This window comes from Saccopteryx leptura, chromosome 13, assembly GCF_036850995.1.
Source record: "Saccopteryx leptura isolate mSacLep1 chromosome 13, mSacLep1_pri_phased_curated, whole genome shotgun sequence".
Taxonomy (NCBI): Eukaryota; Metazoa; Chordata; class Mammalia; order Chiroptera; family Emballonuridae; genus Saccopteryx; species Saccopteryx leptura.
Window position 1 is genome coordinate 14,374,246 of NC_089515.1, and position 26,599 is coordinate 14,400,844.

The window sequence follows — 26,599 nt, forward strand, 5'->3', positions numbered from 1 at the left end:
CCCCCTCCACTCCCCAACGGTCCGTCTTAGAAGCCCCGTGTGCACGTACCGCAGTGTGCTGCCCCTCGGAAGGCGGGCGGGCAGAGGCAGTGGTACCTGTCCAGTCCTTCCGGGATACACGTGCCTCCGTTCTGGCAAGGCTGTGAGTCACAGGGGCCTATCAGAGAGATGTCTATCACCAGCCTAGCAGGGGGGCCCACCAGAGAGATGTCTATCACCAGCCTAGCAGGGGGGCCCATCAGAGAGATGCCCATCACCAGCCTAGCAGGGGGGCCCATCAGAGAGATGTCCATCACCAGCCTAGCAGGGGGGCCCATCAGAGGGATGCCCATCACCAGCCTAGCAAGTGGGCCCATCAGAGAGATGCCCATCACCAGCCTAGCAGGTGGACCCACAGGCGCGAGTCTGCAGGCCACCCTGCCCCACCCTGGCCCAGCTGCCCACTTCCCCGGGGACTAGGGACCACTAGAGAAGGAGCTGCACAGGGAAGGATGTGAGGGGGTAGAGGAGGGGGTTATGGGTGGGGACGGACACTCAGAGGTGAGCTCACTGAGGCCCTGTGCCAATTACAGGCTCACTTGGGGACGTGCCAGCGGACTGAAGTGTGTCCCCTCCTCATGCACTTCACATGTACAAGTCCTAACCCTCAATAACCTTAGAATGTGACTGTATTCGGAGACGGGGCTTTTATAGAGGACAGGAAGGCTAAATGAGGTCAGAGGGTGGGTTCTAGTCAATATGACTGGTGTCTTTAGAAAGAGAAGAGACCCCAGGGACGTTCACGGAGCAAAGGCCACGTGAGGACACAATGAGAAAATGGCCACCTGCAAGGCAAGCAGAGAGGGCGCAGAGGAAACCGAACTTGCAGCCTCCAGATCTGGGAGAAAACACATTTCTGTAGTGTATGTAAGCCCCGCCCCCCACGCCCAGTCTGTGGGGTTTTGTCACAGCAGCCCTAGAAAGCTACACGACACATCCTAATAGCCCACAGCTGCTGCAGAGGTACGGAGGAGTTACAGGTGGCCACGGTGACCAGCTGGAGCTGGGCCTGACCCTGGTAAGGACGAAGATGTCAGTAATGTGAAGCTAACAGAGGGGGGTGTATTCAGACATGGGGAACACTGCGGTGTGGACGGTGCCGTTTCGTAGGTTCTACACGTGGTTAACAGCTTCTGCAGGCTGTCCCAGCAAGACCAGGTGCCTTTGGGTCTGGGAGCTAATGAGTGTGGCCCCCGCACTTCCTCGGGCACCTTCATCTGCCCCTCCAAGCTCCGGTATCCTCATCTAAATCGGGGTGATAGCTGAACTGGTTCCGTTGTTACCGTGAGGTCGGAACGGACTTACCAGTGGAAAGTCTCGGAACAAAGCCCAACCGGAAGCAAGCACTGCACAGCAGGTAAAAGACTAGCCCAGTCCCAGGGCCCAGACAGAGCAGGAGAATCCAAGAGGCAGACTGTACCTGGGCAGGTGGTCCTGTAGCAGGTGGCGGGGTGGGTTACAAACACTCTCTTCCAGCTACAATTCCAGGAAACAAATGGTAGAGATCAAAGGTTTGCCAGGGGCAGACACTGGGGAGGTTGTTTACAACATTAAAGCACAAAGCAGATCTAGAATTCCAATACAGAAGCAGGTCAAGGAGACTTCCTTGCTTTCTTTCCTGAGGCCACCCCAGTTTTTACTGCACATGGAGGAGGGACTGTTACAAAATCCGCAGAGACAAAAAAAATTAATAAAAAAGATAATGTAAGTTGGCTATCATGTCAGAAGTTAGAGATATGTGTGTTCAAAACTCTGAATGGTGACAACAGCTTTCTATTACAAGTTACTTCCTGGGGCCAGCACAATGCAGGGGACAGGTGGTGGGAAACACTGGGAATTAGGCCACTGGATTCTGGCTGTGTGACCCCAGGCAAGTTACTTTCCTTATCTGGTCTTTGACACCTTCTTATATATAGAAATTCTATCTGCAGCTTTTAACTGTGCACTTCGGAGCCACAATGGAGTGGGAAGGAGACTGCGTGAGTGCCAGCCTCCCCTAGGGCCACAGCTCCCCCACCCCCCAGTGTGACTGTTCTGGTCTAACAAGTGTCCATCTGAGGCTGAGCAGCTCAAGAAGATTTTTAAACCACTGGCTCGATGATGTCAGAGGTCTGCTTGAGAGCTAACATCCTGTGATAACACAAGGGCCACCATTTCTGTGGTGGCCTCCATGTGCCAGGTGTCCCCATGGCTACCTCGAATCCTCATCCACCTGAAGAGATAGTTGTCTCCATGTCCCAGAGGGGGGTATAGGCTCAGAAGGCTGGATTAGGACGCCCAGAGTCACACAGTTACCAGAACACAGCAGAGCTGGGATCCGGACTCCACCCTCCGACTCCAAAGCCCCTGCACGTGGCCGTCCAGGCCTGAGGCTGCACGGTGATGGACCAGACCCAGCAGGAGTGGTTCCTCATCTGTGGGCAGAAGGCCCTCCTTGTGGTTGTCAGCAGCTCTAGGGACAGTCTCAACCAAGAACGGTCTCCTCTTTGGGCCACGGCACAAGTTCCTTAATGTTTCCCACAGATGCCTTCTTCCTACAGATCCCACCCTGGGCTGCCCACCTGGGACGCCTCGGGGCGGTCACTGGTCTGTTTCTTCAACGTTCCCTGTTGACTGAAAGTATCTTGGGGGCAGTGGCCGTACCTGTTCCTCACTGCACGCTGCCTGGCTCAGAGTGGCACGCAGAACTGGGGAACAAAGAAGCCCGGGTTCTAAAGGGAGCCTCCAGCGTCCCTGGCGTGGCAGGAGGCCACATTTCCTCTGAACTATGTGCCAAGACAGCCCTGGGACGCTCCATCGGCCCAGCAAGGCCCTCGTGCTTCTCGGATGATCCATCTCATCGCTGTGCTGATCCCATCAGAGGGCAAGCCGAGGGGCAGAGACACAGCTGGTTCAGACGCTACCCCGGCCTCCAGAAAGGGCGAGAGGCTGGGTCAGCAGTGCTGGCCAGGCACCGCCCTGGATGGAGGTAGTCTGGATAAAGTGCCAAGGGACAGTCCAGGGACAGGGTGCAGGCCAGGCAGCAGGTGAATACCTGAGGACCCGTCCTGAAGACTCCAGCATCCCCGACGGCCTCCACACTGGAAATCATCCAAGATCTCAAGCCTCTTGCCTCACTCAGCCCCCAGAAATGTGGAATCTGGTGCTCAGAGGAACCAAAGTACCAGATCACCAGCCCACGTGCAGAGCACTGCCCTGTGGGACAGCTTTCTGCTCACTAACCGGCCTCTAGAATGGCTGTGCCCCTCGCGCACCCTGGGCGCCTGGCTGGCATGTCAGTGAGACTCGGGCCCCGCCTACGCCCTGAGAGCTCTGTCCCCGGCTCCCTCCCAGGACTTCTCCAAACCCCGCAGCTCCTGGGCGCTCGGCCTTGAAGACCTCCATCCTCACTTAGGCCGCGCCCTCGGGCTCTGACCCCAGACTGTAAGGACAAACCTGTAGAAGGGACAGAGTGCGGCCAGCACACCATCGGTCCCCCGTGATCCTCTCCAGCACAGGGTGTCGCCAACAAGCTCCCTGACCGTCTCCAGCGTCTTGCGCTCACAGGGGTGAGGCTGGACCTTGCAGTCTGCGCCCACAGCACACACCCAACGGAGAAGACAGGGTTAGCCTCCTGCCCGCACTGGGGCTCTCCCGACCTCAGCCCTGCCGCTACCTTCTGCCTCTCGGGGCAGAGCACCCTGGGGAGGGGCTCCGCGCTGCCCCCTGCTGGGCGGCCAGTCTCTGAGCCACCCCCTGCCCTGCCCTGCCCTGCTCAGCTTTTACTCCCGTGCACACGTGTGTTTTCTGTGACATGCTTCACTCTAGCTCCTGGGTGGGCCCTGAATGCAGAGCTCTCGCCCCAGGCTGGAGCGTCCACGTGCTGACCACAGCGGGGGAGCTGACTTGGCTCTTCCTCCCGAGCAGGAGACAGGCACAGGGGTCCCGCGTGCTCCCAAGCCCAGGGCCCCTTTACCCCACAGATACAAGCTCCGGGTTCCAGCTGAGACACCCACAGGGCCTGATGCAGGAGACAGAACACCGCAGACAGGCCCAGGGCCAAGGCTGCAGGAGCCCGTTCCTCTCCCCCTCCCTCCCTAGGGAGGCTCCTGGTCCTGACCTTGTGCTTGGGGAACCCCCCCCCCACTTCTACATGGGCAAGCCCACTCCTTCTCAGCCTGGACGGCCTTACCTGGAGAGGCGAAGGCGCAGATGTCGGAGCTGCTGAGGGCGCTGAAGAGGCCGTTGGTGGCGTCCTCCACCTGCTCGGCCATCAGCACGTGCTGCTCCCTGGGCTCACTGGCCAGCGTGTGCAGCTCCTCCCACCTGTGCCCCCGCCCCCAGCAGAGAAGTTACACTACCTGGTCATTCCAAACCCACCCTCCTCCTGCCCACCCATCTTCTAGACCAGGGGTCGGGAACCTACGGCTCACTAGCCAGATGTGTTTTTTGTTTGTTTGTTTGTTTTTTTGTTTTTTTTTCCGAAGCTGGAAACTGGGAGAGACAGACAGACTCCAGCATGCGCCCGACCAGGATCCACCTGGCACGCCCACCAGGGGGCGACGCTCTGCCCCTCCAGGGCGTCGCTCTGTTGCGACCAGAGCCACTCTAGGGCCTGGGGCAGAGGCCAAGGAGCCATCCCCAGTGCCTGGGCCATCTTTGCTCCAATGGAGCCTCGCTGCGGGAGGGGAAGAGAGAGACAGAGAGGAAGGAGAGGGGGAGGGGTGGAGAAGCAGATGGGCGCTTCTCCTGTGTGCCCTGGCCGGGAATCGAACCCAGGACTCCTGCACTCCAGGCCGATGCTCTACCGCTGAGCCAACCAGCCAGGACCAGATGTGGCTCTTTTGATGGCTGCATCTGGCTTGCAGACAAATCTTTAATAAAAAAATAATATCGTTAAAAATATAAAACATTCTCATGTATCACAATCCATTCATTTCCTACTGCTCATGTTCATGGTTGTGGGTGGCTGGAGCCAATCACAGCTGTCCTCCGGGACAACACCAAATTTTTATTGGATAATGCATAACATACACGGGTCGTTGTATGGCTCTCATGGAATTACATTTTAAAATATGTGGCGTTCATGGCTCTCTCAGCCAAAAAGGTTCCCAAACCCTGTTCTAGACCATGGGCTCCTTGTGGACGGCAGTTCTCCCACTGACCCAGAGGCCACTAAGCTGCATCCGGGATGCAGGTAAGGTCTAGAACTGAACCACAGAGAGACCTCAAGGATGCTCAGCCATGAGTCATAAGGTGTGCGTGCACCAGTCCACGCCCCTGCCCGGGGGAGAGCCTCCCACTCAAACTGTCACCTCTGGTTTCAGACACGGTCCTAACAGATTTCACTGTCTGGTTTGGTAACCCATGGCTGATGAGAAAAATTTAACCAGAATGGAAACGAAAGAGACTGGTTCTAGGCAAGGAAACAGCAAACAGGGACAGCTAGTAATAGAGAGAGATGGAGAATTATAAGCAGTGAACGTAAGGACTTGTCAAAGGCCAGCAGTGGGAGGTCATCTAGCGGGAGCGAGCACTTGGATAGCCAGAGAGACAGCACGTAGCGCCCAGGACAAAGCCAGTGCGCAGCGTGAGGACACGAGGCACAGAGGAGAGGGTCAACGATGCCGAAGAACCTCTTCTTAAGAAGACGGGGTGGTCAGTCATGCACTTAGATTCCTGCCGATCAAAACATCCATTAAAATAGGCCAAGGTTTGGCCATATGGCAAAAATTTCATTTATTGCTAAAATCCCCTTGTGTAAAATTCCCTGTTCTCCCCGAAGCCATAGAAACCAGCATGTCTCCTCGTGCCTAGGACAGGGCCTGGTGCTGGGGGGGGGCAGCTCTGCCTGACCTTACCCAGCAACAGACTTTCTTAAAAGCTCCCGGGAACACAGACGCTCAGCCAGACATGGGAACTATCGGAGAAGGGGCTCCATAAATACTAAAAGAGGCCCTGGATGACTCTTTCCCTCTTGTAGGGCTCACAGTGGGGGGTCTCAAGCTCGGGGAGTATCGGAATCACTGTGTAGGACAGACCGTGGACAGAGGTGTCTGGCCCCAGCACTGTAGACCAATGGGGCGGGGCCCCAACGTGTGCTTGTCTAACAAGTTCCCAGGGGATGCCGACCACGCTGGTCCAGAGCACACGCTTTGGGAGCCACTGGTCAGCAGCGACCCACCTTTTGCTGGGAGTCGGGGGAGGGCTCAGGTGGGCCTCAGGGGCCTCCTCAGAGGTTCCTGTGTCTGCACCTCAGGCCATTCATATCTAAGCAGTGCCCATCCTGATCAATGGCTTCTTGATTTCTCTAGGTCAGGGACGCTGAAAGCATGATCTGTGGGGCCAGGCAGGTCCCCAAACCGTGTCATCCTGGTCCAGAACCACACCAGTGCAGACACTGGGAGTAAATATTTAGAAGCTAGCTGATAAGAGTCATATATACACTGCTCACAAAAATTAGGGGATATTTCAAAATGAATATGAAGTGATAAAAGAGGCATTTGATTTTTTTAAACAAGAACATCAGAAAAGCAAACAAAAAGTCAAAGATTGTTTGACTATGCAAATGAGATGCAAAACCAACTTTTATTTCATTGGTGAAAATGCACTTTACAAAAGGCTGAAAGTACTGGAGTATCTGCACATTCCTCTAATTTTTGTGAGCAGTGTATGTGCTGAATACAATAACAAACATTTGAGCTTGTATTTTATCTTGTTTTTCCATTTTTCTATTAATTCTTTTTTATGGTATTTTTAAGGTATTGATCCATAATGGATTAAAAAAACAACCACCACCACCACCAAATGGGACCTTCCCCACAGATAGTTTGGGAAGCCAGCTAGCAGCTGGAGGAGAACCCCGACCCTCCAGCCCCCACCCCTCCAGCCCCCACCCCAAATAGGCTAGGGATTTCTACCGGGTGGTAGATCCCACCCTCATTCACAAAGCTTTGGGCCTTTGGACCGTTGTGTTCAAGGCACTCTCTTGAGCACTGTGCGGGGAGGAGGGTGGGCAGTGAGCCAGGAAGCAGGGTCCCTCTCAAAAGAGCCAACCATAAAGCAGCCCGTGTTAAATACACTTTACTGGCGACGACAACGGTGATCATGATGGTAGCAGTCATCATCATCAGCAGGACATGGCAAACTCCGGGCTATCCCCAGGGTCCCTAAGACTCCTTCTGTCTATCTTCTTCCTCCTTCTGACCTGCACGCGCTGGCCCTTAGTCGCGGTCCCTCTTGTACCGCACTCCCTGGTGACATTTCGTAGTTAGGCTCTAGTACCTCTCCCAATGTCAGTCTCTGTCCTGTCTCGGATGCTCCAGACTCTTACATCCAACTGTCTAGTCAGCTTCCCTGTATACCTTATTTCCCCACGTATAAGCTGCACCTTAATTTTGGGAACGGAAATTTGAAAAAAAAAAAGTATTACATAAAGTTAGTGAACTCAAGTTTGATTCATCATAAAATTCATACAACTCCTCATCCACACAAAAAAGCGGGAAATGGCCTGACCTGTGGTGGCGCAGTGGGATAAAGCGTCGACCTGGAACACTGAGGTTGCCGGTTCGAAACCTTGGGCTTGCCTGGTCAAGGCACATATGGGAGTTGATGCTTCCTGCTCCTCCCCCTTCTCTCTCTCTCTCTCTCTCTCTCTCTCTCTCTCTCCTCTCTCTCTAAAAAAATCAATAAATAAAATATTTTTTTTAAAAAAAGTGGGAAATGCAAGAAAAAACATCTACAACTATTGTTTAAGATGCACCCAGGTTTTAGACACCAAATTTTTCAGAAAAGGGCGTGTCTTATACATGGGGAAATAGGGTAGATGGTCAATTCGCATCTCAAACATGACCTGTCAGAAACAAAACATGATTTCCTGTTCATCCCCAGTCTTTCCCATTTCAGTAAATAGCACCCCCTCTCACCCTGGGGCCAGGGCCCAAATTCCTTGATTGTTTTTTCTCCCTGGGGGGCACATCCAATGCACCAGCCACTCCATTGCTCTGCCCTCCAAACACACCTAAGTCTAAGCGTTCCCCCCGGGGTCAAGGCAGCTCCAGGGCCACAGGCCACCATCACCTCTTGTGTGAGTGCTCCAAAGCCTTCCTCTGGCTTCCCCACCTCCCCTGCTATTGCGCCTCCCTCAGCCCCACCCCACCAGTCTCTTCTCTGCCTGGAAGCCAGTGTGATCTTCTAAAATGTGAGTCAATTCCTGTCATTTCCCTGCGCAAAGCCCTCTGAAGACTTCCCAACCTACTCACAACAAATTCCGAAGTCTACTATGACCCACAAAGTCTCTACCTGACTTCGCCCATCTCTGGTGCCTTGCTTCTTGTAATTCACTCCTTGTTTGCTGGGCTCTAGCCACTCCCTATCTTGCTGTTCCTGTAACCCAGGGGTAGTCAACCTTTTTATACCTACTGCCCACTTTTATCTCTGTTAGTAGTAAAAATTTTCTAACAGCCCACCTGCAACAGGTCCTGAACCCTCTATATCAGCTGATTCTCGAGATGAAACACCTGTAGTACAGGAGGAATCCTCGCCAGCGTCTCCTGCATGTTCTTAGGCAATCCTGATTCCCCTGACCCAGTATCTCCAGCACCATCTGCCGGTTCTCCCGCCTCTCCAGCTTCCTCCTCCCAATAGGACACTCTCTCCCATACTGCAACGCCCCTTCCGGTGTGCAAGCCAACCACGGGAATAAAGAAATTTTTTATACTCATTTCTTGTCATTTTTTATGTTACTATATAGTACTATATATAGTACAGTATATTTATGGTCTTTACATTTTTCTGTGGTTTAGTTGTGTTTTTATATTCTAGATTATGTTTTTACAACTGTGTTAGGATAGGTAAGTGACTTAGGCTAGGGTGTGTTTCAACTTACACCAAAATTCGGGTTATGTCACCATTGTAGGAACGGAACTGTGTCGTAACCCGAGGCCCCCCTGTACTTCATTCATTCGTTTAATTTTTAGTTCCTTTCCTAGAATGAGGGCAGAAGCTCCCTGAGGGAAGAGACTGTCTATGGTGGTCTCTGTATCCTCAGAGCCTAGAACAGCGCCTGGCACAAGGAAGACAACCTATACTTATGGATGGAGAAGATAAATTATTTACTAAAATGAATAGAGGAATTTCTATACTCGGGCATGTGCCCAGACCAGTCATTTCACTTAATATCCACAATAACGGGGCGCCCATAAGTGTCACCACCATTGTTGGAGGTTGAGAGCATGGAGGACCTACGCCTCCCTCTCTCCTAAAAAGGTGTGTTCCAGCATCTGGAGAAATGTTGGAGGCGGCAGTCCCGGCCTCTGGAGCGGGTGTGTGATGCAGGCTCATCCCAGTCCTTTCCTGGGGAAAGGAGGGCGGAGCTGGGAAGATGTGAGCTGGGCCCTGGCCTCCACCACAGTTCCAGCTCCTGACACCAGGCCAAGGGTCAGCAGAGGCCCGTGGGGGTCAGACTCTCCATGACAGTCAAGTCCCTGGCTCCTCCTGCAAACCCTGAGGGACCCCTGACCCACCCACTGCAGTTAGATGACTCCATGGATTTCCATTTTGGCCCGAATAAATTCAAGCCAAGTATCTGGCACTTAAAACCACGTGTTCAGGCTAAATTAAAGACAGCGCAAACGCTCAGACCTCCAGACTCGCGGCTGGCTCCCTGTGCTCCAGCAACAACGTAGTGAGTGAAGAAAAGGCAGGTCCTGGAAGGACCGACATGGCGTTTCCTGCCCTCCCTCCCGTGCCTGTGAAGTCTCCCAGCCGCGCCACGGTCCCCAGCCCAGCCCAGAGTGACCGAGGCTCTTACCTGGGAAAGCGGACCCCCACGGCAAACACAGTGACGCCTCCTTCCTGCAGCTGCTTGGCCGGCAGTGCCACATGCCCTTGGGACCTCCCGTCAGTGATGATGATGAGGACCCTGGGCACAGAGGCATTCCTGCCCCCGGGGAACCCTTGGTGCAGAAAGTACTTCAGAGCGAGGCCTGTCTCTGTGCGTCCCCCTCTGAGCTCACCCCAAAAGAAAAAAACAAAGTAACGATTAGTGACTGAGAGAGGTGACGGTGGAAGACAGCCCTGGAACCTCAGTAGGGACAGTCACTTCCTCACCCTCTAAACCACAATGAATAGAACTTAACTTTTCCTGTGATCTTGAGATGCACCCGACACTGCTCTGTTGTTTCAGTAATAGTGTCACTCTTGGGGTCTTCCCGAGTGATGGCTCTGAGCACAGAGCAAACCCTGTCAGATCGTCACTCTGAAACACTGACTAGTCACAGACGGTAGATTGGGGGTGGGGGAGGGGCGTGTGAACGCTCATTACAGTCTGAGAATAAATTAAGGCCATGCCTGCCTTTAAGCCAATCCTCGTAGAGGAGCCTACGGTCATCCTAACATGAAAATACCCAACTGACGAGAGGCACAGGCACTGTCTTTGTGTGTGTGTGTCTGTATATGTCTACGCATGGCATGGCTAAATGTATATATATTTAATACTACAAGTGTTCCTTTCTCATGCTGGTCTGCCATGGGTCTTCCTGCCTGGGCCTCCCTCTACCTGACCTCCTACCACCTGATCCTGAACTTGGAAGTGGTCCAGGAAGGCCTGCTTGTGGAGAGGATCCCCATTGGATGCTTGCAGCCAAGCCCTGCCCTTCACTCTCACCAGGTCTCACTAAGCTCTGTTATGGGCTTTCCTGCCCCCAGGAGATGCTGAGTCACAACAAGAAGGGGATGATACAGGGGTGAGGAGATAAGAGCCAGGTGTTAGACGATGGGCGTTGAAAAATATTTCGTAAGAAAACTCACTATGGGTATAGAAATGTTGACTGTGGCTTTTTTCCTTTTTTAAAGCAATCGACAAAAGTCCTGGAATCAACCCAAGTACGTCCTTTTAGGGGAATGATTTAATATATATATTGGGATAGTTCAGTTCTTTGGATTATTATGCAACCATTAAACAGAATCAACATGAAAAACAATGCAGCTTTCCGTGAAAATACATACCAAATAATATTCAGAGAAAAAAAGAGCACAGTGCTTTGTAATTACAACTATTCTAAAAGCTATGTTTGAATGTTAATGGGGTCTGAGATGGGCCAGAAAAGGATTAGGAGGCTTTGTGCTAAAGTAAAGCAGTGAATGCTATACCTGAAGAGCTTTCTAAACACAGTAAAACTCTGATCAAGCTGTAGATGGGGTCCCCCCAAATTCAACCACAGAAAACTCCGAGCTGTGTTACTGGGAGATGAATAAAATGAGTGAATGAGTGAGTGACTGAGCTTGCCCAGCAGGCGGGTCATAAGTTCTGGGCATCCAGAGCCAATTGCTGCCCACATTTTATCTGGTTTGATGTTATTGTGGGCTGCAATACTGAAAGGCTTGGTTGTAAGACTTTTTAAACTTCGTGTTGTCAGGTAAGCAATAAGGTGATTGTCAGGGTGGTTTCTTAGCCACCTCAACACATACTTTTTTTTAGGGAATCATTTTGGTCTAGAAAGGCAAATGTTCTGGGTTTTAGGCAAAGCTGTTTGGATCCATCCAGCATTGGAAACTTCACTGTGGAAACGGTAAATAGCCCCGGGGGAGGACCTCATTCCCATTTGGCCAACATTCCTCTGTTGTGACTAATGATAGTGCCTTAATGTTCAGTGTCCTCAGTGACCCCACAACTATGGCCAAAAAGTTAGTGACCGCCGCCTTTCCCTGTTCGGGGTTTCTCAGTCTTCCTAGGATACACAGCGCTCATCACTACACAGGCCCCAAAGCGGGGCTGATCCTGCTCAGGCACACGAAGAGGCTTCCTTCTCCACCCCCGGTGTCCTCACCTGGCATCTCGGTAGCTCATGTGCCGTGAAAAATACTCATCGGCCCTTAGCTGTGACTTTCGTCACAGCTGAGAGGGGGCTCAACCAATTATTCAGGGAGTGTGGGGAGGAGTGGGAGGCAGGAAAGGACAGCTGGGTGGGGCCCTTGGCCCAGCATGTCACTCTGGTCCTGGCCAAGTCACCTGCTCCTTCTCAACCTCAGCATCCTCCCTCCATAAAATAAAAGTTGGAATAGACACTCAGTGATCTCTAAAGTGCCTTTGTGAACCAACTGGCTGCAGTTTGCTTTGTATAGTACATTCTCACCAATGAAACAAAAGTTGGTTTTGCATCTCATTTGCATAATCAAACAACTTTCTTTGACTTGTTATTTGCTTTTCTGATGTTCTTGTTTAATAAAAAATAAAATCAAGCACTTCTTTTTTTTATAGCTTCATATTCCTTTTGAAATGTCCCCTAATTTTTGTGAGTAGTATATATATTTATGTGTATATACAGTGTGTCTGTAAAGTCATGGCGCACTTTTGACCAGTCACAGGAAAGCAACAAAAAACGATAGAAATGTGAAATCTGCACCAAATAAAAGGAAAACCCTCCCAGTTTCTGTAGGATGATGTGGCAGCATGTGCACATGCGCAGATGATGATGTAACACCGTGTATACAGCGGAGCAGCCCACGGCCATGCCAGTCAAGATGTGGACGGTACAGAAGAAAGTTCAGTGTGTTCTGTGGCTCGCTAAATTCAAATCCGTGACCAAAGTGCAACATGAATATTGGCACATTTATATCGAAGCGCCACCACATAGGAATAACATTACTGGGTGAGATAAGCAGTTGAAGAAAACCGGCAGTTTGGTGGAGAAACCCCGTTCTGGTAGGCCATCAGTCAGTGACGAGTCTGTAGAGGCTATACGGGATAGCTACCTAAGCAGCCCTAAAAAATCTGTGCGTGAGCCCACATCGAACTGCACTGAATAGGTATGAAACTGGGAGAGTTTTCCTTTAATTTGGTGCAGATTTCACATTTCTATCGTCTTTTGTTGCTTTCATGTGACCAGTCAAAAGTGCACCATGACTTTACGGACACACTGTATAGAGGTCATATACACATGTATCATATACACACACACCAGCTGACTTGTGATGAGAGTAGAATGATGGCCCCCTACATACACACAGTTACAGGGTGCACATGAACAACTATTCGTCATTTTCAAAGCACCCTCAGTAAGGAAGGAGCACGTATTCCTTGCAGGCAGACCACCAAAACGAGGCTTGGCTTGGAGATGTGTAGTGAGCTCTCCAGGCTGTAGTGGTCAAGGTGTAGCAGGAACAGAACTGGGAGAGAGAGCCAATGTTCTTCCCGACACCTGCTATTAATTCCAGTCTTGACCTGCACTAGCTCTTTCTCCCCGGTAACTGACAACTACACAGAGTAGCGGCAATTACCTTCTTTCACTGGCACTTAGGTTCCCACCTGGGATGTCATGTGACAGCAGGGGCAGCCTCAGGGAGGGAATTCACATGACCCGCTGGGCACAGCTGGGATTCAGACACCCCAGCCCTCTCAGGAGGCCAAAGGCAGGGGGCAAGCCCTTCCAGAGGGATTTTAAGAGCAGCCAGCTGTACCCCAAGCAGGGCAGAATCTGAGCAGACCTACTTGAAAACCATCCTCTTCAGTTTGCTCTTCACTTCCTGCTGGGTTGACAAGGAGTCCAAGGGGAATTCCAGCCAAGGAGCGGAACTGAACTGGACTGCTCCCACCCTGACCTGCAGGAGGAGACAGAGGGCCAGGGGTCGAGAGCGGGTCAGGCCAACATTCCTAAGAGGGTCAATGGGACGAGAAAGGTTAACTACCCTGCCTCCTGCCCACTCAACAAATTCCCGTGCTGGAACTTCCCCTGGTGGCCCTAAGAAAAGAATCCAAAGACCAGGAGATGGCTCTGGAAAGACAGTCAGACGCGCCCGTGTTCTGCACGGACAACCGCCAATCCCATCTGGCCTCACCGCATGCCTGCCCGGGGCAGACACTGTTTTAAGCGATCTCACATTATTTCATTTAATCCACAGAGGACTATTCTATCCATGTTGCTGTCGGAGAAACAAAGATGTAGAGAGGATCACGGCCCAGGGCGAGGAAGAAAGGGAGCCCGGCCACTGGACTGTGTGCCTACGGTCAGCACAAGGTGCAGGTCCGCTGCCTGCCTTCCCCCTTGGCCGAATGCTCCCTGGCCCAGCCAGGGGTGTCCCGGAAGCGAACCACAGCCACCATCCCTGCTGGCTCGTCATTAACCACAGACCCCCAACACCCATCTTTGGTTACAGGGGTGGTCAGCCCCTCCAAGCCTGCTCCTGCTAGGGAAAGGCCAGCAGTCCAGACCACAGTCAGACTGGGGGACAACCGGCACCCTAGCCTGAGACCAGCAATAGTGGAGCTCCATTCCCCCGCAGTGGAGCGAGTGAGTCACCGGTGGCTCTGACCAGACTGTGCTTCCTAATTGGGGAGTCATATGAGGAAACCCGACGCCTTGCCAGACCAGAGAAGGAGAGCTGAGTAAAGTCATTCTCTGGACCCGTCAGACGCTAGCATGTCTCAAGCAGAGAAGGCTATGATTGAGGGTTCCTCTCGAGGGTCCAAGCCCTGAACCCAACCATTGGCTCTCTAAAACCCTTAGAGAAACTACATTTAACTAATCCTAATTCTGGCCAAGATTGCAAATGAGCCAAGTGATTCGTATTTAGGCAGCGATGCTGCTGCCTTTTGCTCGCTATTTGGATTCCTCCACCGCTGATGTCTGAACAGCGCTCGTGCCTGGGACGTGACCAACACACTCGCCACATCGGGTGGGCTGCTTCTGCTCGCCCAGGAAGTTCTGAGGAGGAGACATTGGGCATCGTAAGTAGGAAGAAATCTTGGGTGGGCATGTGGGGAAGATGGACTCTGGGAAGCAGAGCAGGAGAGCAGCTCACAAAAACGTTTCTGAGACGCGATGCTTTTGAAATCTCCCTTGAATTTATCCTGTGATTAAGGGAGCATCTCAAACCGGTGGGGGGAAAAGATAGTTCAGTTACTAAGTGATTTGGGGACAACTGGATAAACCCGCAAAAGGATAAATGGCAAATGGATTCAAGATTTTTATTTTTTGTATTTTTCTGAAGTTGGAAACGGGGAGGCAGTCAGACAGACTCCCGCATGTGCCCAACTAGGATCCACCCGGCATGCCCACCAGGGGGCGTTGCTCTGCTGCAACCAGAGCCATTCTAGTGCCTGAGGCAGAAGCCACAGAGCCATCCTCAGCGCCCGGCCCAACTTTGCTCCAATGGAGCCTTGGCTGCAGGAGGGGAAGAGAGAGAGAGAGAGAGAGAGAGGAAGGAGAAGGGGAGGGGTAGAGAAGCAGATGGGCACTTCTCCTATGTGCCCTGGCCGGGAATTGAACCCGGGACTCCTGCACACCAGGCTGACGCTCTACCACTTGAATCCGGCCAGGGCCTGGATTCAAGATTTAAATGTGAAAATATAACCATAAAAGATCTAGAAGAAAATTTGGAGGAGTTCCTTTAAAAACCTGAATGTAGAAAGGACCTTTCTATGCCTAAAAATCCAGACACCATAAAGATGAAAAAAGATCTAGCTAAACAAAAAGCAAAAACTTCTGCAAGGCAATACATGCCGTGATCCAACCAAAAAATAAAGACCAAAATGTAGATATTATTTGCAACTCATGTCGGAGACAAAGGGTCAGTTTCCCCAACATATAAAGAGTGTCTAAAAATTAATATGTAAGAGACCAAAAACCCAACAGAAAAATGAAGAACAAAGATCACAGAACAGGAAATACAAATGGCTCTTTAACATATGAACAGATGTTTGAGGGCACCACACTGAGATGGAGCAAAAAGCCAGACACAGTGTTTGCAGGGGGGGAGGTAACCAGTCTTTTTAAACTTTACTGGTAAGAACATAAATGTTATTGTATCCATGGGAGCAATTTGCCAACATCTGTGAAAATTACAAATGCATAATGCTATTGGGAATTGATCCCACAGATATACTTCCACATGAATGAAATGACATATTTACAAATTGACAGTATATTTGTAATAGCAAATGCTCATCAGTAGGGGAGTTGGTTAATTAAATGCTGGTAAATCCTTACACTGGACCGTTAATCAGCTATAAGGGATAATATATACCTACATTAATGCGTATATTACCCTGATATCTAGATGTCTTCCAAGACAATGTGAAGAGAATAAGGCAAGGAACAGAACGGTGTGTATCACCTGCTACTCTTTGTATAAAAAGGCGGTTAATAAGAACATAGCCTCGTGTTGCTTGCATTTGCATGAAGCGATTCTGGAAGGACGCTCAAGAAAGCAGGTGGTGGACTCAGGAAGTGGAAAGGGGGTGGGTGGGACACTTTTCACCAGAAGTCTTTTTATTGAACCATGTGAATGAATTACTTAAAAAAAAAACAAAAAAAAAAAACACTCCCTTGAGACCAACAGCTGGCTGTATTTACCTGGATTAAACAGGAAGGATACAACTTCAAAAACACAAGTTACAAACAGCTTGAGTCATTAGTGAAGGCATTTAATTTAATTGGTGGTTTGGGAGCAAAAGAGTTGCCTTTTATCTTCAGTTTACTGTGCGCTCAGAAGGGAGCCCACCCAGACTTCTCACCCACTGTAATCACCCTGCTATAATCATTATAGTATCACAGCCAGGAAGTGAACTTCTCAGCATGATTTAAATTTCTTTTTAAACTTCTCGGCTTTTAAGTGTTGAGAGGACTTCCAACACCTTCAATCCACCTCAACAACAGAGCGTCCTTTATAAAAGCCTTCATTTATAGCTACTCGAAAATTTCATCCTGGGGAACACAAGTTAGAGAAAGTAAAAATCTCTTGTACATGCAGAGAACAAGAAGAAGACAAAAATGCAGCAGCAAGAACATAAAGCCCAAAGCCACAAATCAGACGGAACAATCTGAAATCGCCCCGAGCAAACAAAACAAAACTTTCTATAGCCTTCCCGCAAGTCTGACTGAGCTCAGGAGGTCAAGATGCTTGCTCCCTCACTCACTGAAGTAGACACCTGATTCCTTTGCTGTGAGAAAGTTTTCCTCCGGCCAAGCCCACGTCTATCTCCCTAGACACTCAGCCTCCGCCCTCTTAAGAAAATGGAGCCGCCTTGTACCTACTTTCATCAAAAAATGATCAGGATCTCTCAGTGTGGAAATTTCCAGGCCCCTCACTGTTCCACTTCTTGTTGTGGGCACCATCTGCTTTGCCAATATCTAAACTAAGAATGCAGTGTTCTATATAGATGTGGCCCGGCGACACTGAGATTAAATGTCCTGAGCTCCAGGGCTTGGTGGGTTGGGACAGCTACTGCACCAGCCACGGATTTTTTTTTTTGTCCTGGTTTTCTTTTCAGCCTCTGTTTGAGGATCCTGAATTCCATCAGCAACACACACACACACACACAATACCATATTGTCCACTTTCCGTATGATCGCAGGGTGTGAAGTCTGTCTGAGTCTCATCATCTCATCCTAGCCTAATGGGTAGGGTCTGATGACCTAATGAAACAAATTCTGAGCTGAGAGTCAAAAGCCCCATTCTTCCACACTTAGCTCTCTTCCAAGATTGCTGTGTGACCCTAGGAAGTTACTTAGCCTCTCTGAGCCTGTTTCCTCATTTGTAAGCATTCTCTAATAATCCATACAGTTCCTCCTTCCCAGCCTGCCATCCGCTGGGATCCCTCAGCCATCCACGTCAGCACCTACTACATCAGCACCAAGGTCAACAATGCTGGATCTTTATGGCTCCTCCTCCATGAAGAGCTAGTGAAATGGTAGAGGGCCTCATTTCTTTTTAAAACCAGAGCCCTGTGTGGAAGAGGGTGGAGACAGAACAGTCCTTGGCCCTGGCCCTTTTCGGGTCTGTGATGAAGTTGACTTCTCAGTTGGAACTTCCGGGCGCTCTGCTACAGCGTCTTCAAACGACATGGAAGGCGTCCGGAGGTCCAGGGTACTGTGCTCACTCTCCCAAAACAACCTGTCATTCTGGAGAAAACCTGGCCCTCATACAAGGCCACCTTTGCTCCTAAAGCCCAGTGACTTTCCTCGGATTAGCCCAGGAATGTCATCCTGGGAAAACCATCATTATATCCATTGATATATGTGGGAGTATACTCAGAATAAAGTTCTGGGTGAAAATTACAACCCTTTGTAATTTTGACAGATAGCATCAGATTCCCCTCTAGAGCGGTTGCACACTACCCCCAGCCGTGTGAGAGAATGCGTTTCCTATAGACTTGCCCGTGGAGTGTGGTCACCAAACTGTAGGTTTTTGCTACTCTGGTAAGTGAAAAATGGTGTATCAGTCGGAGATCGCTATTACACCGAGTGAGGCAGTTGGGCAACTTTTCATTAGCCCAGGGGAATTTGTTTCATTTTCCAGGAACTGTCTGTAGATGTTCATTACCCATTTTTCTATCAAGTTAATCCAAAATGCCCCTTTTAACCACGCCAGCCACAGCTAGCACACTCGGCTGATATTGAAAACCTACTATCTGGCGCCAGGAAGAATGAAAATGCACATAGTCCCTGAGATCATGCATACAGGTGTTCCCTTCACGTGAACAGAGTGGGCGGGAGCTGTGCTGCATATTGAAATTCTAGTCATGGGAGGTAGTTACGTGCTTTCCCTTTCCCACAGTTCTGCAAACACCTTTCTCTAATGGGGAATCAAGTCCATGCATTCGCCACTCCATGAATGTGGAGGGGCACATGACTCAGGTCTGGCCAGACCATCGCTTCCCTTGCACTGCTGTGATGGGTTAAGAGATTGTCATGTGATTCTACACCTGCCCAATCAGAGCCTTCCCTGGGACTTATGCCACACACAGAGAAAGAAGGCCACTTTCTTTTTACTGGTGTCACCAGCATGAAGGACAGTACAGGGCAGCTTTGCTATGCACAGAAAACCTGCCTGGGAAGGAAGCCAACTATGCAAAGCAAACAGAGAGAGGAGGAGAAAGAGGGATTGAGCCCTTGGATCCCACGGTGCCTGGAATCGTGGTTCAGCCCCTTGGTCTTCCCCACTTCCACAACACAGTACATGCCCTTTTCGGCTTAAGACTGGGTTTCTTGTCACTTGCAACCAAAGATACCCTAAATACAAAGACAGCAAGACCTGCACTCACCCTGTCAGGGTTGATGTCCAGGGCATCACAGGCTGTGATGGCAAAGTGCTTGGCCCTTTCGAAGCTCCCTTTCCCGATGCTGTGAGAGCCATCTATCAGAAACACGATGTCCACCGCAGCCGAGCACCACGTGACTACAGGACACAGGGACAGATGGGGGACAATCGGCTTCCGTCAGGTGCCGCTCTAAATAAACACTTTAAATCTACTAATTTACTTCATTCTCACATCCACCCTGAGATGATTTTTTTAAAGTCTTTAACAGTTGTATTGAGATATCACTCACACACTGCATAATTCAGCCATTTAAAGCACGAAATTCCATGGTTTTTAGTACATTCAAAGACACACCCCATCACCATCTCAGTCAATGTTAGCACATTTCCTGTCACCTCATGAAGAAACCTGGTACCGTCTGGCTATCAGCTCTCGAGCCCCGAGCCCCGAGCCCCACCCCTAAGTAGATATGTGTATTCCCACTGGAGAGAAGAGAGAAGCGGGACACGGGACAATGCAATAACATGCCAAAGGAATAAGTGCTAGGCAGCAGTGGAACCAGGAATCCAGTCTAGGCTGTGTGGCTCCAGGATTCAAACCCCACCTCACCGTGAAGACACAAGACAGCAGAAGTCAGAGAAGCACCAATGATATGGTGCCACCCAGAAGGCAGCAAGTGAGGGGGATTTCACTGGGGGTGGGGATGGACTGCGGGGGCCCTGGGGCTGGGCTGCGGAGGCATGAGCACGCGGGGGGGGGGGGTGCTGGGCAGGGCGGGAGGGGAAGGAGTGTGGCAGCGGACAAGCCTGGATGAGTACACAGTGGTCACCAACAGAGGACCTTGAAGCGCAGGCCAAGCAATCTGGCAACAGTTGAAACAATTCAGCCAGGGAAAGACAAATTCCACTTATATGTAGAATCTAAAGGACACAATAAACAAACAAACAAAACAGAAACAGACTCATAGACGCAGAGAACAGGCTGGCAGCTGCCAGAGGGGAGGGTGATTTGCAGACTTAGGGAAAAGGCGAAGGGACTGAGAAGTACAGATTGGTGGTTACAAACGGTCATGGGATGCCGAGTACAGCATGGGGAATGTAGTCAGTAATATCGTCATCACTGCGCGGCGCCAGGTGGCTACTGGACGTGTCAGGCGGAACACTGTAAATTCTATGAGTGTCTAACCACTGTGCTATAATCCTGAAACCATCACAAAATAATATTGAAAGTAAACTGTAATTGAAAAATTAAAAAAATGCATGAATTTTTTTTTTTTAACGAAATTTGACAACAAGGGTTTGCCAAGGGCTTTTACCCAGGAGAGAGAGACTTGATCGGGCTCCGTTTTGGGAAAATGACTCTGGCCACAGCGTGAAGGGAAGGCGGGCATGGGGTGGAAACTGCCAGCAGTCACACGGTTCGCCTTGGTCCGTCACAAAGAGGCCGACGTGGGCGCTTAGAGGATTGAATAAAACGGGCTTACTTTTGCTGGCGGCTGAAATCTTCCCAAGGGTCTCCCTGCTCACTTGGACTTCCTGAAGAGTGAGGACCAGGGGAGCTAGGAGAGAAGACGCCAGAAGCCATCATTACCCAGCAGAGAGGGAAGGGGTCTTCGCCTCCACATTCTGTGACCAGAGCAAACAGGTAATAAGAAAGAAAAGAGGAATGTGAAGGAGTTGAATGATACTGTTATCTAGAAAATTACTAGGTGGATAGCATAAAGAAACTCCCTCCCCCAATTATCCCTCCTTATCAGGTACTTTTGTGTTTGAACTTGAAGAGAAAATTTTTAAATATGCACAGAGGAGGAAAAAAAAAAGAAGTATACACACACACACACACACACACACACATATATATATATATACAGTGGGGCTATGGAGAGCCTGTGATTTAAACAAGTTTTGCCTCTGGCTGAGTATTGTAACCGGAATCCCTGCCGATTGCCATAGAACTTAACCTTGGATGTGAATGGCTAACTCAGAAGAAAGAATTCACTGAAAAGCGCAACCATACCATGTTTTAATTCACCCAATGAGATGCCATTTTTAAATGTGAAATTTCTAAATTTAAATGTCACTGGGGAAAGCTTAACTCAGAAAAAAAATAAATTCCAGGGGTAGCACCATAAACGGGTAAAAAAATAACCCTTTTGGAAAATAATTTGGCTAAGTAAATGCAGCATAAAAATGCTTACGCCCTTCGACCCTGCAGAATTGCACTGGGGAACTGAGCCAAAGGAAAAACCATTTTGGAGAAAGGAAACAGTGCATCAAGCCACAACCTTCAACGCTGTTTTGTGACAGAGAACACTGGACGTGGCAACTAACCAAAGACACAGGACCATGAGGACCATGAGTAAATGCTGACTCAGTCCTTCAATGCCACTAATGTGAACAAGGGCTAAGAAGTTTTAGGGTAGCAAGTTCACAGATATGTTTGTCCTTCTTTTATGTGATACTTGGTGAAACTGTAAAATGGCATATGAGCAATCAGTAACAATGTAACAAAATTAAGGTGAAGGGCAATGAGGCTGTCCCTGGGAGAGAGAATCTGAAAAGTCAACTGCGCATGCTCAATGTCTAGTGGCAGAATGCTTTCTACACAGGAGGTCTGGTGGGTATGCACAGAGGAAACAAAGCTGGGGGCCTAGCCCAGCAGCAGACTTGGCCAAAAAAAGGGGGCAGAGGAAGGACCATCAGCATGGGGACTCTGGGGAAGGAGGTAATACAGAGAGGAAGCCAGGGACCAGGGGGGAGCGGGACAGTCGTGCAATGCAGGGAAGTTGGGCTTACAGGGATTTGCAACTGCCAAGAAAGTGATCGGGAGGGAGAAACCAAAAGATGTTGTCAGGTTCTGGGGGCTGCCCCTTGTTTGTGGCAACCCCTGGACTCACTCCAGCTCCATCTCTACGACTCGTCCCCTCTCCCTACTCCCCAGTGCAAGCTAAACTAGTTTCTAGTTCCTCCCACCCCCCACCATAATCCTTGTGGTTTCTACTCACCAGATACGCCCTCTCCTCAACCTCTCTACCCATGGAGAAGATGGCTCAAGGCCAGTGTGCCAACCCGGCAATTAGCTCCACAGTCAAAAGCTCTTTCATGAGGCCTAAGACAGTTTGCAATTGTCCCTGCTGTTCTGCACCAGAGGCAGAAAAAAGACATGAACTATAAAGACACACAGTAGACAGAATTAAAGGGGGGGGGGGGATCATTCACTTCCATAAAAAATGGCAGATGTTGGCGCACAGGCAGGACAACACTTACAACCACCCAGCACCTCCCTAACAAAAAAGAGAACACAAACATCACTCAATAATTCAGCAAGTCGATATTCCAGAAAAGAGGCTTTCTGCTTCACTGTATTCAGACATCGCGATCTTACCAACTTGTGGGGCCCCGCTCCATCCCAGCCCATAATGGGGTGATGTTCCCAGGGCCCTGCTCCCTGAGAAGCTCCACCCATCCACCCAGCGCTCTGCACACAGCAGGCAGGCACTAAGGCTTCCTGAACGAGTCCACTAATCATTGGCAAAGGGCCCTGGGGCTGCGGATTCCCTAAGGCCCTACGAGAAAATACTGCTCCTTTATAAACCTCTTGCCAGCAAATGCTCCTGCTGGAGAAAGGCCGGCTGTCTCCCCAGATGGGAGAGAGAGGAGCTCCGTGACCACGACCCCTCACTAAAGGTGTCATTGATGAGCTACTGTACCTCTGAGCCATGTGCTTGGCTGCCTCAGCACATGCCAGGGTTCAGCTGAGCCCTCCTGGTGCCTGGATGACGTTTCCACTGCTCTCCCAGAAATGTGCCCAGCATCCCCCTGGAAGAGGGAGCTAGTGAATGTGATTGCTGCTTTGTCTTCTAACCAAATCAGCCCAGTGTCTGAAGACCGCTGGCCTGGGCTGCAGAGCCTGAATCCCCTGGGAGTGGGGGGTGCTAAGGAGAAGCACTAATCCACTGACACCCTTTCAGTGCAGCCAGGCTTAGGGAGAGAGTCCCTGCGCATGCCAGCCTCCCGCAGCGGAGCCCTGGGTAGTGGTGCCGGCCCGGGAACCAGGAGACTTGGGTTTTTGTTTCTGCCCTGCTAGCAATAGCTGTGTGACCCGAGGCAAGTCACACAGCCTCTCTGGGCCTCCGCTGCCTCCTCTGGACAACTCAGGACGGTCAGATCAGGTATTCTGTAGCAGGGACAAGGACAGGGCCACAGAAGGAGAAGTTTGGTGATGAGGTGGAGCAGGACTTCGCTGTGCCTGGCCCTCCAGAGACCGCATTAGGGCCCTGTAGACAAACACGTCTCATCTCTGCCCACTGCCTGGACCGTGAGGTCACTGTGTTCGCTGTCCACCTGCACGGTTTTGAGGGGGCAACCAGCCCTCGGACCTCCCCCAGGTTCTGGGAACAGGCAGGCAGTGACAACAGCCGACTCAGCGGAGAGAGGACCCCGACTCCCTGAAACACAGACCAGGGAGGAACTGCAGGAGAGACTCTCAGACGGCGAGAGGCTCCTGAGCTCGCCTCGGACAGCTGACCCCTGCCCACAACAATCACAAACACTCCTGTTCCTTTCTACCCTCACACTTCAGAAAGGACAGAGCTTGGCAGGGACAAGGTGGGAAGTAAACAGAAAACTGCTTTGCTCCATTCTTCATTCATTCATCCAGCCCACGAGCGCCGAGCATGTGCCATGCCCAGTGCTAGGCACTGAGGTCACAGTGATGAAAAAAGACTTTGCAGAGTCTCTGCCTCATGGGCTTATAGCTGGTGGAGAAGAGGGACACTCATTTTAAAAATCCATGCAGAAATAAACTTATATCTGTGCTAAGTGCTACACAGAAGAGGAACCAAGACTATAGGAGGCTTTAAGGGGGGGGGGGTGTCTGACCTGGGGGCCCAGGAGCAACTGTGCTGGGTGCTGAAGGATGAGTAGGAGTTTTCCAGGGTAGCAGTGTTGGGGTAAGGCAGTCATCCAGGCAGGCGGGTCACCATAACCGAGAACTCTTGGGGTAGGAGGGGGCAAGGGTGCTGGGCAGGAAGGGGTGTGGACTGCAGCACAGAGTGGGGGGTAGGAGGGTGGGCACCAGAGCGGATGAAAGCTGGCTGTCGGATCAGTCATGCCGGGACTCAGGAGCAACAGGACAGTACTTCAGAGTTTCAGGCAGTGGGGGAAGTGGAGAGGAAACCAGACACGGTCAGATTTACACTGTGAAATATGCTGTGCAGACGACGGGCGGGAGGCGGCCCAGGGAGACCGGTCAGGAGGCTGCCACAGAGGTCTACGCCTGAAATGATGGGGCTCAGGCCGGGCGGGAGGCTGCCGCAGAGGACTACGCCTGAAATGAGGGGGCTCAGGCCGGTCAGGAGGCTGCCGCAGAGGTCTACGCCTGACATGATGGGGCTCAGGCCGGGCGGGAGGCTGCGCAGAGGTCTACGCCTGAAATGAGGGGGCTCAGGCCGGGCGGGAGGCTGCACAGAGGTCTACGCCTGACTTGACGGGGCTCAGGCCGGGCGGGAGGCTGCGCAGAGGTCTACGCCTGAAGTGACGGGGCTCAGGCCGGGCGGGAGGCTGCACAGAGGTCTACGCCTGACTTGACGGGGCTCAGGCCGGGCGGGAGGCTGCGCAGAGGTCTACGCCTGAAATGATGGGGCTCAGGCCGGGCGGGAGGCTGCACAGAGGTCTACGCCTGAAATGATGGGGCTCAGGCCGGGCGGGAGGCTGCACAGAGGTCTACGCCTGAAATGATGGGGCTCAGGCCGGGCGGGAGGCCGCCGCGGAGGTCTAAGCCTGAAGTGAGGGGGCTCAGGCCGGGCGGGAGGCTGCACAGAGGTCTACGCCTGACATGATGGGGCTCAGGCCGGGCAGGAGGCTGCCGCAGAGGTCTACGCCTGAAATGAGGGGGCTCAGGCCGGGCGGGAGGCTGCCGCAGAGGTCTACGCCTGGAATGATGGGGCTCAGGCCGGGCGGGAGGCTGCACAGAGGTCTACGCCTGACATGATGGGGCTCAGGCCGGGCAGGAGGCTGCCGCAGAGGTCTAAGCCTGGAATGATGGGGCTCAGGCCGGGCGGGTGCCCGCGAAGGGGAGACACACAGATGCCTTCACGAGACCTTGAGATGTTAAAACTGATAGGATGTGAAACAAACCAGACCCCTCATCACTTGACCCTCCCCATAAAAACTCACCTCCTGCAAACAGGAAAATGCAGATGGCTCCCAGCAACGGGACAGAAGGCATGTTGATATGACTATAGAGCCAGAACAAGGAAAAAGCGTCAGCCATTAGCTGTGAGCTCCCCAAGGCACACACCCAAACAAAATGACAATGACTCAGCCTCTCCCCAGACACCAGGACGAGCCTAGAGGCCCTGCCTCCCCATAATAACAACAGTGCCTGCAGGACACCCCAATTTCCACCCGCCACAGGAGACTTCGCTGAATGACTCTGATTTCAAAGAACCATCTAACATCTTCCCAAGACCCCCGCCCCTGGACCCCCGCCCTCCCCCACCCCACCCGCTCCTTCACAGACTGGGGCAAGGAGCAAACCCTCTGTCCAGAATTTAGAGACGGGGTCCTGGCTAGAAGGTTTGATTTCAATATCTCCTTTTTATGAAACCTAGCCAAGTCACCAAGCCCAAACATTCTAAATGTATTCTAAAAATAGCCATGTGGCTGAGGAAGAAAAAAATTTTTTTAAGTTTTTAAAAACAAATTTTTAATTGAATTTATTGCGATGACATTGGTTAATACAAGTATACAGGTTTCAAGTGCACAATTCTACACCATCTGTGTGTTGTCCTGTGTACACCACCCTCAGTCGAGTCTCCCTCCACCAGCGTCTGTCCCCCCACTCTACCCCACCTCCCCTACCTCCCTTTTCCTCCTGCAGTCCCTATACTGTTGTCTTTTTTTTTCCCCCTTTGGTCAATCCCTTCACCTTTTACATTTTTTACTGTCTAATTATGCTTAAAGTATGGGTAAAATTCTGTTCCGTGGATCCCGATCATTTTTTGAGGGAAAGTATTAGCGTGAAAAGTGAGAGTTTTTAATAAGAAACTGACTGTACCATTTGACTCCACACACCTGGGGTGTACTTCCGATTTTAACTGCCAGGCCTGGGAAATGTATCATTACCTTTTCATTCACAACGATCTGCTGTATGATTCAGGCGATCTTAGGTTTTAGCACAGACACACATATGTAACATAAGAACTGAAAGGGGTTGTATAGAATGAAACTTAGACTTTTACCCTCAGTGTCATTTAGCAGAGAAATATCTAAAACTATCTTGACAATAGCGTCTGGAAACCCTGTTTTTTTGCCCTGTGGGATCCAATACATTCAAGATCTCACCCGACAGTTGACTTGTCCTTTAAGAAAACGCTTGGGTGAGTGAGGCAATGTCACACGTAGGGCTTTACTGAAGTTTCCTTTTATTAAACACATAACTGATACTCACGTAAGAGAAATCTCCAAAGAGAAAGCCCCAGGCAGAGATATGGAACGGGAAACACTCAGGGGTGCAGGAGAAATCCCAGGTTCTAGAGAG

The 26,599-nt window shown here is 50.9% G+C and overlaps 1 protein-coding gene across 3 annotated transcripts in view; it reads right to left on the reverse strand.

Annotated features, from left to right (window-relative positions):
• Positions 1-26,599, reverse strand: part of VWA2 (von Willebrand factor A domain containing 2) — a 41,798-nt gene that overhangs the window by 7,684 nt on the left and 7,515 nt on the right. For 2 of the 3 annotated variants that reach the window (XM_066354944.1, XM_066354942.1), the window contains exons 2-10: positions 25,234-25,295; positions 20,541-20,615; positions 19,061-19,194; positions 13,508-13,617; positions 9,830-10,024; positions 4,211-4,344; positions 3,475-3,607; positions 1,460-1,515; positions 50-157 (exon numbers count right to left, since the gene is read on the reverse strand). In XM_066354944.1, coding sequence (XP_066211041.1) covers positions 50-157; positions 1,460-1,515; positions 3,475-3,607; positions 4,211-4,344; positions 9,830-10,024; positions 13,508-13,617; positions 19,061-19,194; positions 20,541-20,615; positions 25,234-25,285 — 997 coding nt within the window. In that variant the 5' untranslated portion in view covers positions 25,286-25,295. Of the gene's footprint in view, positions 1-49; positions 158-1,459; positions 1,516-3,474; positions 3,608-4,210; positions 4,345-9,829; positions 10,025-13,507; positions 13,618-19,060; positions 19,195-20,540; positions 20,616-25,233; positions 25,296-26,509; positions 26,588-26,599 lie in introns of those variants that run through there. The other variant, XM_066354943.1, reaches the window with a different exon arrangement.